At 45.8% G+C, this 16,142-nt stretch overlaps 1 protein-coding gene across 1 annotated transcript; it reads right to left on the bottom strand.

Moving 5' to 3' along the window:
• Window positions 1-4,306: 4,306 nt before the first annotated feature.
• LOC149351818 (uncharacterized) lies at window positions 4,307-5,471 on the bottom strand. The gene has a single exon (XM_089577091.1). The coding sequence runs from the start codon at window positions 5,454-5,456 to the stop codon at window positions 4,578-4,580; it is 879 nt and encodes a 292-aa protein (XP_089433217.1). The 5' UTR covers window positions 5,457-5,471; the 3' UTR covers window positions 4,307-4,577.
• Between the last annotated feature and the right edge of the window lie 10,671 nt (window positions 5,472-16,142).

Raw genomic sequence — 16,142 nt, 5'->3', positions numbered from 1 at the left:
GCCTGGTGATGACTTATAACGAAAGCCTTCTAAACTGAGAAGTTCCAACCGACTGGAAGGTTGCAAAGGTCATCCCCATTTACGAATCCGGTGATAAACTGTGTGTAACTAACTATAGGTCGGTTTCACTATTGTGTACTTCAGGTAATGCTATGAAACAAAGTTCTTTTTAGAAAGCAGCAACTTTTTTTCTGGTAGCCAACACGGATTTCGGCGTAGTTTTTCAACCGTAACACAACTAATTAATACAAATTTTTAGCATGTCTAGATAAGTACGGGCAAATAGATGCAATGTTTCTCGACTTCACGAAGGCCTTTGATCGCGTTTCGCACTGTAAGCTGATGGTAAAACTCCGACATCTACTTCAAAATCAGCGTCTTGTCCGATGTCCTGATTCCAAACTTCCTGGACGACACCAGTGTGTCCCAATATCTGGTTCCAGTTAACCCCCAGCTCCAGTTCCCACAGCAGTCCACCAGAGCTTCGTGCTTGGTCCGCTGTTGTTTCTTATTTATTTAGATTACTTGACTTTCAACTCCCCAGTGCGGTGCCGCTTTTCCTCAGACGACTGCTTGGTATACCTACCAATTAAAAAAGGAGAGGATCATTGCATACAGCAAAATTACCTTTCAGAGGTTTCCAAGTAGTGTCAGGCCTGGCAAATGCCTTTAAATACATCTAAGTGTTCAAAACGGCAATAACACGCAAGAAATACTTTCTTAATTACACATACAAAATTAACGGTACAGCTATTAGTCCGGTAAATGAGTACAAATACTTGTGTATTGCATTTAACAGTAACTTAAGTTCCAGCTCACACATCGGCCGCCCCGCCGCGGTGGCTCAGTGGTTACGGCGCTCGGCTGCTGACCCGAAAGACGCGGGTTCGATCCCGGCCGCGGCTGCTGAATTTCAATGAAGGCGAAATTCTAGAGGCCCGTGTGCTGTGCGATGTCAGTGCCCGTTAAAGAACCCCAGGTGGTCTAAATTTCCGGAGCCCTTCACTACGGCGTCCCCATAGCCTTAGTTGCTTTGGGACGTTAAACCCCAATAAACCAAACCAAACCAATCACACATCGGCCATATAGTTTCAAAGGCGTCCAGCAGGATTTGGCTGATAATAAATCGTCTCATGCACTGTACAAGTAAAACGAAGTTGGCAGCTTACACTGAATTAGTACGCCCATTGCTGTAGTACTCGGACGTTGTTTGGGGCCCGCACTCAAAAGTAGATATAAATCGTACTGACAGAGTGCAAAACAAAAAACACTTAGATTTATCTACCACGCATACGGAATACACGTTTCCATCAGTAATCTACTGAGGCGGTCTGAACTCGATACTTGAATTCCGCCGCAAGTTTCATCGCTTAAAAATGCCCCATAGTATAATCAACAATCAAGCAATAATGAACTTTGACGACTGCATGCAATATAACACATCACGTCCGACACGCAGCAAACACAACTCGACAGTTGTGGTGCCGTAGTGTCTAACGAAAGCTTAGCAGTTTTCTTTTTTTTTTTCCCAAAGACGATATCCGAATGGAACGGCCTTCACTTCACTTCACTTCACTTCACTTCACTTCACTTCACTTCACTTCACTTCACTTCACTTCACTTTATTACCTTAAAGGCCCCCAGGATTGGGGGTATTACATAAGGGGTGGGTTACATTGAAAAATCAGATTAAATAAACAAAGAAAAAACGTAAGATACAAATATTATTCGCTGTTAAAGGTAGCAGTTAAACAGTTCGCAAATGTTGATGGGCAGGTGGTTGCGGCGATGTCGTGTGGAAGGCTGTTCCAGTCCTTGGCTGAGCGTGGAAAGAATGACGATGCAAATGTAGCTGTACGCGTACATGGCCGGGCTACTTGAAGGGGATGACCAATGCGGAGGGAAATGCGTGCCGGCGGATTGATGTAGGGAGGACGACGAAGTGAGCTGAAATAAAATTTGTGAAACAAGCACATACTAGTAATACGACGCCTACAAGCCAGGGATGTTAATCCTGCCTCTGCTTTTAGTGCTGATATACTGACATTATATGAATAGCACGAATGTATGAATCTTGTGGCTCGATTTTGTACTGATTCTAGGGAATTTATTAGATAATTTTGGTTAGGGCTCCAAATGGCAGAGGAGTATTCTAATTTAGAACGGACAAGTGATTTGTAGGCAAGGAATTTTAGGTTTTGTGGCGCATGACGTAGATGTCGTTTTAAGAATCCAAGGCTTCTGTTAGCGGATGATATGATTTTAGTGACATGCGCGTTCCAGGTTAGATCATTGGACAATGTTACTCCGAGGTATTTGTAAGTCTGAGCTAATTCTACCATGACGTGCGAGATTTTATAGGAGAAGAGGACAGGATTACGTTTTCGGTGAAATGACACGACTTTGCATTTATTGGGGTTTTGTTCCATGAGCCAGTTGTTACACCAGTCCTGTACCCTGATTAAGTCATTCTGGAGGGCGAACTAATCAGAGGCGTTGTTGATAGTGCGATAGATGACACAGTCATCGGCAAAAATACGAACGTTACAAGAGACATGCGTTGGAAGGTCATTAATGTATATTAAAAATAATAGCGGACCGAGGACTGATCCTTGCGGGACACCTGATGTTACCGGAACAGAGCTAGAGGCTTGATTATTAACGTTAACGAACTGGGTGCGGTTAGCCAGGAATTCGCTTATCCACTGTAATATGTTAGGTTGAAGGTTTAACCAGGACAGTTTTAGTAGTAAGCGTTTGTGGGGTACTTTGTCAAATGCTTTCGCGAAGTCCAGGAATATTGCGTTAGTTTGTAGGTTACAGTCAAGGTTCACATGCAGGTCATGGATGAAAATAGCCAACTGTGTATCGCACGATAGGTTCTTACGGAAGCCGTGTTGAGCAGGATGAAAAAAATTTATAGAGTCAAGAAAGTTCATTATATTAGAATAAATGACATGTTCCATGATTTTGCATGGCACACTTGTTAAAGAGATGGGACGGTAATTAAGGGGTGATTCTTTGTTACCTGATTTGAAGACCGGAACAACCTTCCCCACCTTCCAATCACTGGGTATGCTACCTGTGGAAAGTGATTGTGCAAATAGTTTTGACAGATACGCTGCGGAAGCATGGCAAGTATTTTTTAGGAACTTGGGGGTGATATCATCAGCACCTGCAGAAGATGACATCTTGATATTTTCAATGATAGATATAATGCCGTGCACAGAAAAGATGATTGGAGGCATATGTGAACTCAATTTGTCAGTTACGGTACAAAGTGGCATATCAGTTTCGTGTGTGAAAACGGATGAAAAAGCGGCGTTAAAAATATTAGCACATTCAATGCCACTGGTCATCTCACCAAGCGGGTTAGCAAGTGTGATGACCGGCGCCTGTTCAGGGTTTAATACTTTCCAGAATTTCCTCGGGTTATTTGTTAGAATCTTGGGGAGGTCAGTTTGGAAAAATGTTCGTTTGGCATCATGGATAGACTGCAGGTATGTTGACTCGGCTTCGTAATATTTGTTCCATGCGTATGCACTCGGGTTACGTTTAGCTGCACGGAAAAATCTCTTCTTTTTGTTTTCAAGTGTTTTCAAATGCTTTGTGAACCATGGTTTGTTGGGATTGGCACGAAATGTGATGGTGGGAATAAACTTCGCTGTAAGTTCTATAATTTTAGTTTTAAAAATAAGCCAGTTTTCCTCAATTGATCGATCATCGAAACTTGTATCAAAGTTTGGAAAGAACGCCATTAAATGATTATTGATTTCTTCGTGATTCGCTCTGTCATAAAGGCGAATCGTTTTAGGGAATGTTAAGCGCGATTGGGGGATGAAGGTGAAAGTAGCGTGTAAAACTTTGTGGTCACTAATTTCGCGGAGAGAAGTAAGTGATGATAAACTTTCCGGGTGGTTAGTTAGAATGAGGTCCAGGATATTGGAGGATTCATGTGTTACGCGTGTGGGTTCAGTTACTAACTGGGTAAGATTGAAATTCAAACAAACGTCGACAAAGTTCGTCATTTCAGTATTGCCTGTTGGTGTTGGGTTCAGCCAGTCAATGGATGGGTAATTAAAATCACCGAAAAGAAGAAAGTGCGCGTTGGGAGATTTGCTAGTTATTTGATTTAGACTATCGCTTAACTTTGAGGAAAAGATTGGACTACTGGAGGGGGGTCGGTAGCAGACGCCTAGTATGACGATTTGTGGTACAGAACGGCAGATTATCCAAAGTATTTCAAGCTCTGATTGGATGTTAATGACAGAACAAGGCAACAGCTGGTTAGTGGCAATAAGAACACCTCCTCCTCGTGAACCTTTGCGGTCCTTTCGGAAAACGTTAAAATTTGGTAAATCAGCTAAAACTTCCGGATCGGTGACGTCGTCTGTTAGCCACGTTTCTGTTAGTACAAGTATATTGCTGGAAGATGATGAAACAAGATTACAAATGTGTTCACGCTTGGGAAGGAAACTACGTATGTTGGTAAAGATAACAGAAAAAGGAAGATTTGGAAGTTTACCGCGAGGGCTGTTACAAGGAAGATTAGTAGTGGCGCGACGATAAGACTTATGCTATGAGATTTCGTGTACAGACTGTGATGACTCGTCGAATGCATAGCGTTTAGAACCGATGCACACAGTTTTGTAGCGCAAGGAAAATTTAGTGGTAGTAGCTTTGGCAAACTTTACGAGGTGCCTTCGCGCTTCTCGGACAGGGCGTGAAAAGTCCTCCCCTATGCTGTAATCGGTGCCTTTTAACTTATGGCCATTTGATAGAATCATCTCCTTGGTTTTAAAAAATGTAAATTTCACTATTATGGGTCGAATGCGCTCAGGAGAATGACGCCCGAGACGATGAGCCCTTTCAATTTCTTTAGGGTCAATGGATAGATCTAACTGATCACGGCAGAGGCGGAGGACTGTTTCTTCAGATTCCGAGTACGTTTCAGATGTATTCTCATCTTTAATGTTGTAAAAGATTAAATTGTTGCGTCGCGAGCGATTTTCGGCGTCATCCAAACGGGCTTCTATACCTCTGATTTCTTTGGCTGTTTGGGTAGTGTTAGCGCAGATCGTATCCATGTCGGTGCGTAGGGTTACAACATCTTGATAATGAATTTCTAGGGCGGATAACCTGTTACTAAGATCAGAAATAGCTTGTACCGTAGTTGTAAGTTGATTTCTAAGACCTTGGACCTCGACTATTAATTGTGACTGACCATCAGACAGTTTCTTCAGTTCCTCTAGAACCTTTTCGGGGCCTGGGTTTGATTCAACATCGCCAGCCAAGAGCAACAGGGCACGCACGACATCAGCACATTCAAGAGCAATGGAAAGGCAGCTCTGTGGACTCGGTAGCTGCAGGAGGCAGTAATTGCTCGATTTTTTCGTGAAAAGAGAGTATTGTTTACTGACCTGCGTGGCGAAAACGAGCGGATTTGATGACTGCATCGTGGCACAGCCACCGAGCCCACAGGGCGCCGAGCGCGGGTGATGCGGTTTTATAGACCAGATTTTTTTACCCTCGCACGCAGGCTGCGGACGCGCGCCTACTCTCGACGCCAGTCGCCATCTGTCGGCGCGCGCGGCCCGAGGGACTGCGGGTCGCGCCGGCGCCGCGCATAGAACGCATGTTTACGTGTTCGCTTCTGCCGTTTTGTGCTCCATCAGCTAACGTATGAGGGTGTGTGCTGTGCGTCACTACTCACATTTGCCCTCTTCCAGACAGTGCTGCGGTTATCTTGTGCGCAGTTACTCGTTAACGTGACATCCGAGGGTAGTCGACCAGGTAGTGTACGGACTGGAAACCGGCACTTCGAAGCAGATTTCTGCGCTGTCGTGTCGTTTGTTGTCGCCTTTTACGTGCGATATCATCTATGATAATATTATGCATTAGAATGTAGATCTATTGACTTGACTCAGTGGAGTAGTAACTGGATAGGCGAGCTGCAGACTGAAGGTTGTCCCGACGGAGCGCGTGTTTTCGATCACCAGTACGTGTTCAGCATCCTTGCGCTGAGCTTGCTCTTGTTCCCATTCAGAACATTTCATGCACAGGATTGTAAGCACGACCGCTATCGATTTCAGCTGCTTTTTCCGCACACATGTCAGAGGTATCTGGGGGGTAAAGGTTTATCTATAGTATCTTTCTGCTGTTGGTATCTACCTTAGCTTGGTTTGGTTTATTAAGGTTTTACGTTCCAAAGCGACTCAGGCTATGAGGGACGCCGTAGTGAAGGGCTCCGGAAATTTCGACCACCTGGGGTTCTTTAACGTGCACTGACATCGCACAGTACACGCGCCTCTAGAATTTCGCCTCCTTCGAAATTCGGCCGCCGCGGCCGGGATCGAACCCGCGTCTTTTGGGCCAGAGCAGAGAGCCGTAACCACTGAGCCACCGCAGCGGTGCGGTATCTACATTATTCATAGGAAAATATGCGCGATTTCATTACATTTTCCACACTTAGCCAAACGCCTACGCAACGCTCTCACACGCGGCGAGAGCTCCTGAATAACATAACGCGACTTCGGACCTCAGAATTAGTGAAAGCTGGATTAGCTGCTCATATCTATTCAAGCTTTTATAAATTAAGCGAAAGTACGTTTTTATGCACCAGGTTGCATAAACCATGACAAAATTTGTTTTCTGTTGGCGCTGCGACTCAGTTGAGCTCACAGCGGTAATTTGTTGATAAACTGGCGCGGCGACAAGAAAGCCGTTTGTGGAAGGGGGGGGGGGGGGGGATTTATGGCCGGCAGGAAGGAATAAGAGTGCTTGGGAATTGGAACTGCATACTAGCCGCACACCTAATTCTTGATATTGAATAAAAAGTTTCTTTGCGGTGGAGCACCAAGACGGAATTCGATATAAGCACGAGCGCGTTCTAAGCGCCGGCACAATTAACCTGAATGTCAAACTAAATGTCATTAAAACGCGTCAATGTTATCGCTTTGATAACGTAAATACTTCCTGCAACACAGCCACGCAGCGGAAGTATGCTCGACAATGTTTTTTTAGCGCCCGAAGCGCGGCTATATGCAGGCGCGGCCGCGGAACTGCCGCAGCCCCGCAGTCCCCAAAGAAACGCCCGCACCGCGGCGCGCCAGTCGGTGCAAAATGGCCGCGCCCAGGAGAGGCTCAAAACGTAGCTGCTGCTGTCGATGACCTTGGGTGAGTCCGGGGACAGTCGAGGTGGTCGAGGAATAGCAGCGGTGGCGCTGCCGGACAGGTTGAAGCCGCAGGCTGCTGTACAGACAGGCCGGCGGGAGATTCGAGATTCGACGTAACGTGGTCTGCTTTACAAATCGTGAGCCTTTCATATCTGCTGTCATGTATTTTTTACAAGCGTAGTGTGTGTTCATCATTTTACGCCTCTTTTTTTTTTTAGGAAACGCTGTTTGTTTATGTTTATTCCGTGCTCGCTTCTTTCTTTTCTTAGTTGCATTGAAATGTACAACGACGTATCCCTGTCCTACTCCTGCCTTGGCCACCAAAAAGTGGCTGGCAGTATTGAATAAATAAATAAAAATAAAACAATGCATAGATAAATTCAGTGTTTATCGCTTCGCTTGACTGTCGCCATTTTGAACGCTGATCTGTTAAAGTGGCTGTGAAACATGTCTTCGTTGTGGAGGCAGCTTTTCTGCCTCCGGGCCTTCCCCCTTAATACTCACCACTCCTGCTCTGGAAGCTGCGGAAAACTGAAAACGAGAATCGGCGACAACTTGAAATGGCGATCCCCTAACGTGGACGCAGTTGTTCGGAAGGAGGGAACGACATAAAATAAAGGGGGGGGGGGGGGGGAGGAAAATTCTTTTTTCCACCATCTCATGGCTTTCTTAGAAGGACAGGGAGTGACCCTCGAGATGTCGCTCATTACCGCATTTCGGTGACAAGCGTGAAACGCTTGACCCCTGCGCAACGAGGAGGCAGCATTTCAGGAGAAACTAATAGGGATGGGGGTGAGCAGGAACGCCAACGAGACATCTCAGAAACAAAAGAAAAAAAGAAAACGCCATTGCACAAGACTTTTGCAAAGTGCCACTCAGAGAAGGGTGGGGGCAGCAGAACAGAATACAAAATAGGACATTATCAAAAATCACAAGTTTCTAATCAATCCTTACTTGGGCACTCCGCACATACACGCACAAAAATTAAAAAATAAAAAAGACAAAGATTTGTTGTTAGCCTTGTCCCCCTTTTTTTCTTTCTTTTTTGTGTGTACGGCCCACGGGCGCGGCGGAGTCGTTTCGACCACGGTGGTTCCGACCATAGCGTTTTTCGACATTACCTAGGGGAGAAAGTGGCGCAACGTTTATACGCGCTTCTTAAAGTGCAATTCCTCCACAGCCTGAATGCCGGGAAGATGAGGCTTCGTATTTGGCTCAGCTAGCGTTGAGCCGAAAACGTGGATTTTGCCTCTGGTAGCTACCCTGTGATGCTCTCCTCTGCGCGCAGATTATAATTATTTTAATAGTGCGTTTTTCACTTCTTCAATAAATTTAGCGCGAGTGTTAGGCTAGTACGCAAACTTTTACAGCATTTCTTCGAGGTTTGCCTCCAGAAGAGTCTTATTGTTACTGCTGCATTACACGTTCTATGCCCAACAATAGCCAATTAAGCCAAATATGAATCTTCATCTTTCCGCATGTCTTCCCGGCATTTCTGTGCATCTGCATGGTGGACGAACTATCGCAGCGCATCTTTTACCTCTAAGTAATATTGAGAAACTCTATGGTTTCGACCGGCGCGCGGCGGGGCGCAACTGGCGCAACCCATACAGTGGACTCCGGCCCCTGACCCGCCGCTACCATGAGGCCTGGTCTCGCGCACGTGTCGTGTCGGGGGCTCTTATGGGTGATCCTTTCGGATTCGTAAGCTCCCATGTAAGCTTACCTGTACCTGTTTTATGACGATAGCCGTTACTGACAAGGAATCCCAACGGATGCGCGTGTGTTCACGTGAGAACGTGCAGGATATTGGCAGCTAGGTGAGAGGCGCAAAGAGGGAAGGACGCAAAAAAAAAACAACGAAATTTGATTTTGAGGAAAGGAAAGACGCAGAAACTGTCTCACTTCTTGGTGGAAACATCAACCGCGCCGTCGCATAAGGGATGAAGGAGAGAGTGAAAAGAGGAAGAGAGAAAGAGGTGCCGTAGTGGAGGGCTCCGGAATAATTTCGACCACCTGAGGTTCTTTGACGTGTACTGACGACATTAGCTGCCAGAGAGGAGGTGAGGAAGCATTGAGAAAAAGACCAAGTAGGATGGCTGCATTATCTCGGGAGCCCCGCGGGGCTATAGAGAGATGAGACATGCAGATAAATAAAAAAAAGCTGCGAAAGTTGTCGCAGTGAAAGCGACGATAGCCACGTGGAGTGAAGGCGGGCGCAGTGGGCATGGCCTGGCTTGGTCGTATTGGCGTCGACCAGCTGGTAGCATGTACTACGAAAAACGCAGTTAGGATTGAGTAGCAAGCCACAGTCCGAATGCAGCCACCATGCAGCCGAAAAGAGTGTTCGATAGCGAAGAAGAAGCCGCTCGCCAGCACAAGCGGGCTGAAACTATAGCCGTCGGTGGCGGGCCCGGCAAGCAGAGCCGCAAAAAGCGGCAAATCGACGCGCACAGCGAACTGATGAAAGGAGAGTTGCAGCGGCCGCAAGGACGAGAGTATAAAGCGGACGCAAAGCCAACCACGAACAACCGCACAATGTTGGATTTGGTGTTTGCGAAGGTTTTCCGAAGCGTCGACTGTATAAATGTAAGCACGCACTTCAGTGATCATTAGCCCATGTGTGTTGTACGGTAATAAATTTCGAATAGTGCTGGAGGGTGTGTATTGTCAGAGGCTGTGTGTGGTCTGTGTGCAGCAGAACCTGTAGCCTATCGGCTGTCGCCGTTGTTGCTTTGCAGGATATGGCAAGGAAGCGGTTATTTTTTTATAGTTAGCTCATCCACACGGATCGCACCTGCAACCGTAATCCGAGTTGTGCCAGTTCCCAACAGCCGACGTTTGGCTGTGTGGGCTAGGGTGAGGACCAGAAGCAGTGCGATCTTCGCTAGAGAGGTTTATGGTCCTAACAAATTTCTGAGCAGGCGACAAATCTCGTTCGCTAAGATGCTGTCCGCCTGAAGAACTGTCAGAATAACTATCGAATGCAACAGCTCGTGTTCGCCAACACTCATCATAGCATGATGAGCAAAAACGCCTCAATCAACGACAGCGATAGCAGCGCGGAATAAGACTGCACAATTGTTCGCGCTGGCGACCTCTCGCGCTCCTTCTCTTGGTCTCTGCCGAGTGTGGTGTGCTTTTTGTATATTTCACTTGGCTCGCCGTCAGAAGGCATGACCTGCACAACCCAAGCAGCAGCACAATTTCGCCGCAAAAGTTCAGCGGGTCGCCCTCCGAAGCTCGACCAGCTGGTTTCGCAGCTCGTCATAGTTTGTTTTCTGAGTTATTTAGTTTGTATTCGCTTTTTTTTCCTTTGACAGTTCCGTGGGGGAACTGAAGACGGCTTTGTGTAGGTTTATGGTTTATGAGGGGTTTAACGTTCCAAAGCGACTCAGGATATGAGGGACGCCGTAGTGAAGGGCTCCGGAAATTTCCACCACCTGGGGTTCGTTAACGTGCACTGACATCGCACAGTACACGAGTCTCAAGAATTTCGCCGCCATCGAAATTCGATTACCGCGGCCGGGATCGAACCTGCGCCTTTCGAGTCAGCAGCCGAGCGCCATAACCACGTGGCGGCTGAAGACGGTTTTGTGAACTCTGGTTCCGAACCAAAAGTCAAGCGATATTCCTGCCTGCCTGGCAGCCACGCGGCTCCTTTGGTGAACCGAACGAGCCGTTTGTTAGAAGCATGAAATGCTTTAACTTCACTTCTCGGCACACTCAGGCGAACACGGGGTGAACCGGAGAGAGAATATGAAGCGAACTTTCCGAAACTTTTCATCCGAGCTGTTTGTCAGCTTGACGTGCCAGGACAGGCAGCGCGCGGTGCGGCATTTTGAATTCTGCTATTAAGGCGAAGTTCAGGTTTCCGGTGGCAGCGCTGTAACGCTCTACGTGCTACAGCGGTTCCATCCAACCATCACTCACGAGCCGCGGCACCAACCAGCGTGGAAGCTTATCATGTCTGCTTTTTCTGGGCGCCACTACCTGGGGCTTAACAACAAACGCTTCCGAGCGGCGCCACGGGCGATATGGTTGTGTCTGGCCACAGGCCTGTGTCGTTGACTTGTGAGCGGGTGCGTCTCTGGCTGCGCTTCCGTGAGGTCGGCAGGAAAACTGTTCACGAGACGAGACCCATTTCAAGAAAGCGACTAGCACCAACTCTAGCCTATCCTAGAATGTGCTACGCCGGAATCGCAAACCTTTTCAGGCTTGCACCTATCTCGACGACGAGAGTGGCGCCAATTTTTCAAATTTTACAAATATTTTGATTGTTTACATATAATCGTTTCTCATCAATTAATTTTCAGACATAAAGTAATCAGGTTCTCTCCAAAAAGTTTGGTGATCCCTGCTCTAGGCAATTCCTCAGTGTATGCAGCCGAAACGAAGCAATGATACTGCATTATACTGTCTGCGAAGAGCAGGGCATTTCAATTACTAAACTGTTGAGTTAACTCAAGCTTTGAACGCATTGCCCATTTGACAATCATCAGAATAGTCACATCAAGGAGAGGGCGTAAAGAGACAGGCATGACACAGGCCCTTACAAAAATGTGTGATGAGTTTCTGACCTGAAGTCGAAGATTTTAGACATCACACTCACCAGGTATTTCTTGTGAGTACTGGATTGAGTTTCTGATGAACTGTAATTGAAAGTGTCCTCTGAATTTATGATTAAGACTTGGTGTTTTTTTTTCTTGTTGAGATTCTCATTAATTTGTGATGTATTCATGTCCAGTTCATGATGCGTTCAAACTAGTGTTTTGGTAAAAAATGATGTCTTGAGTGCTATTTTTCGAACGTCTATTTAACATCACACAGAAACGCTACGGTAATGCGCTCTTAAATGCAGCGTAAACGTTCACTACAGAATTATACGCATGTGCAGCTTTCTTTTAAAGGAGGAGCAGTTCAGGACCACGACTGCTAATCATTACATCAAACAGCTTCCACTGAACCTCCGAATAACAAGATCGAGAATAGGGCACATGCCGCATCGATCCACTTACCTGATTCGATATTCTCCATACCCCTAGCTCATGCTTATTGCGCCCGCAATAAGACCTCGAAATAAGTGTTAGTGTGCTGTTGTTAATAATCTGAGTTTTCTAAAAACATTTTAGCGTCATGTATGCAACCGCTAGGTGCCAATCAAAAGATTTAACTGCAAAGTTCTGTTGGCTGATGTGCTGCATCATTACTGCTCGATAAATCGAATAAAAATCTCTAGGGCGGTGCTTGAAAAAGGTAGTGCTGTGATGACTCATGCATCATGTCTTGTGCTGTTTTTTTTTTCATCAGAAAAGTTAATGCAAAAATTCATCAAGAATTTATAATTTCGGTCTGATGTAAGAATACAACAGATGTTGCCTTTGTGATTAGTTTATGAAGACTCATCACTATTATATCATAATTATATCAAAAATGAAATATCTACACATTCCACCACCTTCACCGCTGGCCAGCACGCCTATACAATAGGGAGAGGAGCGAGCTGCGCAGCGAGTAAGTGTTGTGAATGCCTCCCTGTTGCGCGAACCTGACTGTATAATACGAAGCACATTGTGGGGACAGCAAACAGATGGAAAGGTTTCCTTCACGCATGATGCAAACAAAAAGCGTTCATTTCCGCCGGTTCTCTGGAAAAATATTTTTGGTTGCCTTTTCCAAAGAACCCCCCATGAAATTCCGGAATATCCCGCTGGATAGAAATGTGTTGACATTCTCTTACAATGCGATGCCTAAATTTAGGTGCTAAAATCTCAACAGGTTCCTGTGCTGTTAAGTTTACACGTCAGTCAGCAGGTCCATTAAAGACGTCGGTATCTGTAGCTGGCAGGAAAATGAAAGCATAACGTTAAGCGTCACGTTCAGAGGAGAACCCGACGTAGTTGTCGTCGCCGATGTGTGCGGAAAAGCCGGATTGGTCGACAGGGTCGTGACGTCACACGTGGAGCTGTGGAATGAAAAGTGATTAGGACATTATAAAACTGGCGATCAGAAGGTGGCAACATGACTCAAACGTCATTAGGAAACGTAGATATATAATGTAAATGAATTCCGCCGAAAAGAAAATTGGAAGCATTAGTTGGGAATGGAACCGCTTACCCTTAGGTTGCGAGTCACAAAAGATACTCTTAGGCCAACAAGGAACGTTCGTCTGGTATGTCACGTGGTATTTCACATGATATGGAAACAGCGTCCGTGTCTGCGTGAAGAAGAGCCGCTGACGCGACCCGTTAACGCTATAGCGCCATACCCTTAATGACAGAGATTAAGTGTCCCCCAAATTTTATTTCGTTCATTGAGTAATCGATCGCTTGCTTAAACACATTGGCGTGTTATCGTAGTTGATCTGAAGTTAACAGTTTCTAGTGGTAAAGACGCAGTTTTCTTTGGCGGATACATTGTTCAGTTTTATGGTGAATAAGCATTTGAAACCATAAACTGCTAAGCGACAGCCCGCTGGCATGCGTGCTGGCAGTCTCAGACATTTTTACAGTGTTTGTCTGTGCGCCTTGGGCATGACCCCTTAGTTCGACGGTTCGAGGTCGTCTATAGGCGCTTAAAAAGGGCGAATAAAAGATCTAAAGAAATCCTATTTTTACATTTGCTTATTTTCTAATAGGAAATTCTTTTGTGCATCTCTTCCAGTATGGTCGAAATTTGCGGACCCCCAACTACGGCGTCCCTCATAGCCTGAGTTGCTTTGGGATGTTAAACCCCAATAAACCATCCTTTCCAGTATCGCATTTCTTCCTGCGTTTTTTTATCTCTCGTTAAATAACAGCTTCGGAAAGAAGGAAGCGAACTGCCAGGCCACCTTTTTTTTTGTTGAGGTAGTGTCTTACCAGCCATTCTAAACACAATTACATGAGCGGAAGAGAATGTTTCTTAGTTTCGTTGGAGTAAAACGATTATTAAGACCAATCTTAGAGCTTTTAGGCTCCATGAGAGCATTTTAGTCCTTCATTTTGCATCATCTGGGAGCAAGCTCCAAGAAGTGCCTCTCCAACATCTGAGACACTAAGGATGTCAGCAGTATACATGCTGCCTTTTCATTCAACGGGGGCAACATAACAAGGGCCAGGGTTCCTTAGGCCACATTCACCGCCGGCTGAGAGAATATGCCCGACGTCAAATTTCATCTGCTGGCCGAGCAACGCAACAGAAAAATAGGAAAAAAGCCCAGGAAACTAAACGACTGTTTAGTTAGAGAGAGAGAGAGAGAGAGAGAGAGAGAGAGAGAGAGAGCTCTTTAATGAAAAACACAGATTTTAGCCGGCGTGCATATTCGCTGACATGCTTAAAGGAACACAAATATGAGTTCAGTAATGGCTATGGAGGTTCTGCCTACGGTATAAATTGATCGGCAAATGTTGGCAACGCACTAAACTTAGTAACAAAGTTACTTTTTACTTTAAACTAATTTATCTAAAAGCAAGATTTTTTTTTGTTACTCCGCTACCATTGCCTTAAAAACGATACGAGGCAGAAATCCAATTCTTCGCCCCTCCGTTATATAAGCATGTGGGAATATGCTGAACCAAATTTGGACACGTACAACGATCTGTTTCGATTTTATACGCAGAAACAACATCAAAAGTGACCCTAAATTTATTCCTCGAGAGAAAAAGTGACAAAATATTAGTCGTTCATTTGGGTCACATTGCTTGGTTCAGTGGAAAGAGCACAAAGTAACCGTAACTATCATATCAATAGGTTGCTGCTATCTTTTTAAGTTCTTGAGAAAAATGTACCGAAACATGACCTAAAATACATGGGAATTGAAGGGTTAGCTTAGCTATTCGCAGTTGCCGTAGACCGTATCGCCACGTGGTGGTAAGTGTAAGAAGCGCCAGAAACAGGGTACTGCGGGTGACCGGACAGCAGCATAAGCGCTTTTCTAGCTTGGTGAGAGGCATACGCTCATCCTTCTTTCTTCCTAAAGACATGGAGACGAAATACGAAATCAGACGAATGCGTTGGTCCCCTCATTGTGCAGTCCGCGCCGTCTACTACCGAAAATTCCCCCATCATTGGCCGCCAGATACTGAGCAGAAGTAAGAGTGGGTGGTGGGTAGGTGGCTTGGTGTATATACATATAGTTGCCAGTGGATGTCTGCCGTGCGCATGTTACCGCTAGGGTTTTATTCTCGAGTACCACGGCATTTGCTGGTACCTGCCCAGAAAAAAAAATGCGAGTCGTTTTGCTACGAGGTGTTTGCACTGCCAGAAACTTTCCGCCTAGCAAAAGGAATTGCCCCAGAATTACAAAAGCCGGACGTATCATAAAACACTGACGATTCTTTGCAAAACTGTTGCTTTGAAGACTGGCAGTTTCAAAGGCAATCCTTGCATGTGCAGGGGGGGGGGGGGGGGGGATTATGCGAGTAACCAAATTCAGCTGCTAAATGCTGCCAGCGTAACACTGGTCAAAATACGGTTTATAACTCAGCAGACCATCGCGCGATCAAACTCGGTTTTATGTCCTTTGTATTTCGGTTGATTCATAGGACTAGTGCTGTTGTGTCGGACGAGAGAATAAAGCAGAATGCAACCCGCGCTAAATGTGTGCGTTCTGGCAGACGGTTTCGAAACACGGAAGAGGAGAAGCTCAATTTTTCTTATGCTTGGAGGCGCGTACTATACCAAGAAAGGCACTGTGCTAGCGCTGTGCCGGGAACGACGCAATGCACCATTCACTTCAGAGCTACATGTTTAGATCGCGAATAGATAACCTCTTTCGCGGTTTCCATGTTCGGAAAACATTTGCGCGCACTTGTGAGTGAAGCGCGTTTTCCTATCTACTTGATCCTATTGTCACGCGACACCCTGCATCGACGGACGCTGAAGTGCTTCTTTTGACATGCTCCAAGCACCACAAACTTGGCGCAGCTGCTTGACTCCGTAACCACGCGTCATACATGAAACAAGTCGAGTTATGTGCGTTCCAGA

The sequence above is a fragment of the Amblyomma mixtum genome, chromosome 3, assembly GCF_055824585.1.
Source record: "Amblyomma mixtum isolate Tamu chromosome 3, ASM5582458v1, whole genome shotgun sequence".
Classification (NCBI taxonomy): domain Eukaryota; kingdom Metazoa; phylum Arthropoda; class Arachnida; order Ixodida; family Ixodidae; genus Amblyomma; species Amblyomma mixtum.
Note: the sequence above shows the minus strand (reverse complement) of the source record. Positions and strands in the feature narration are given on the sequence as shown.

Bases quoted from the DNA above. Each gene is read 5' to 3' on its own strand.
- LOC149351818 (XM_089577091.1), bottom strand. From the start codon at position 5,456: ATGCAGTCATCAAATCCGCTCGTTTTCGCCACGCAGGTCAGTAAACAA.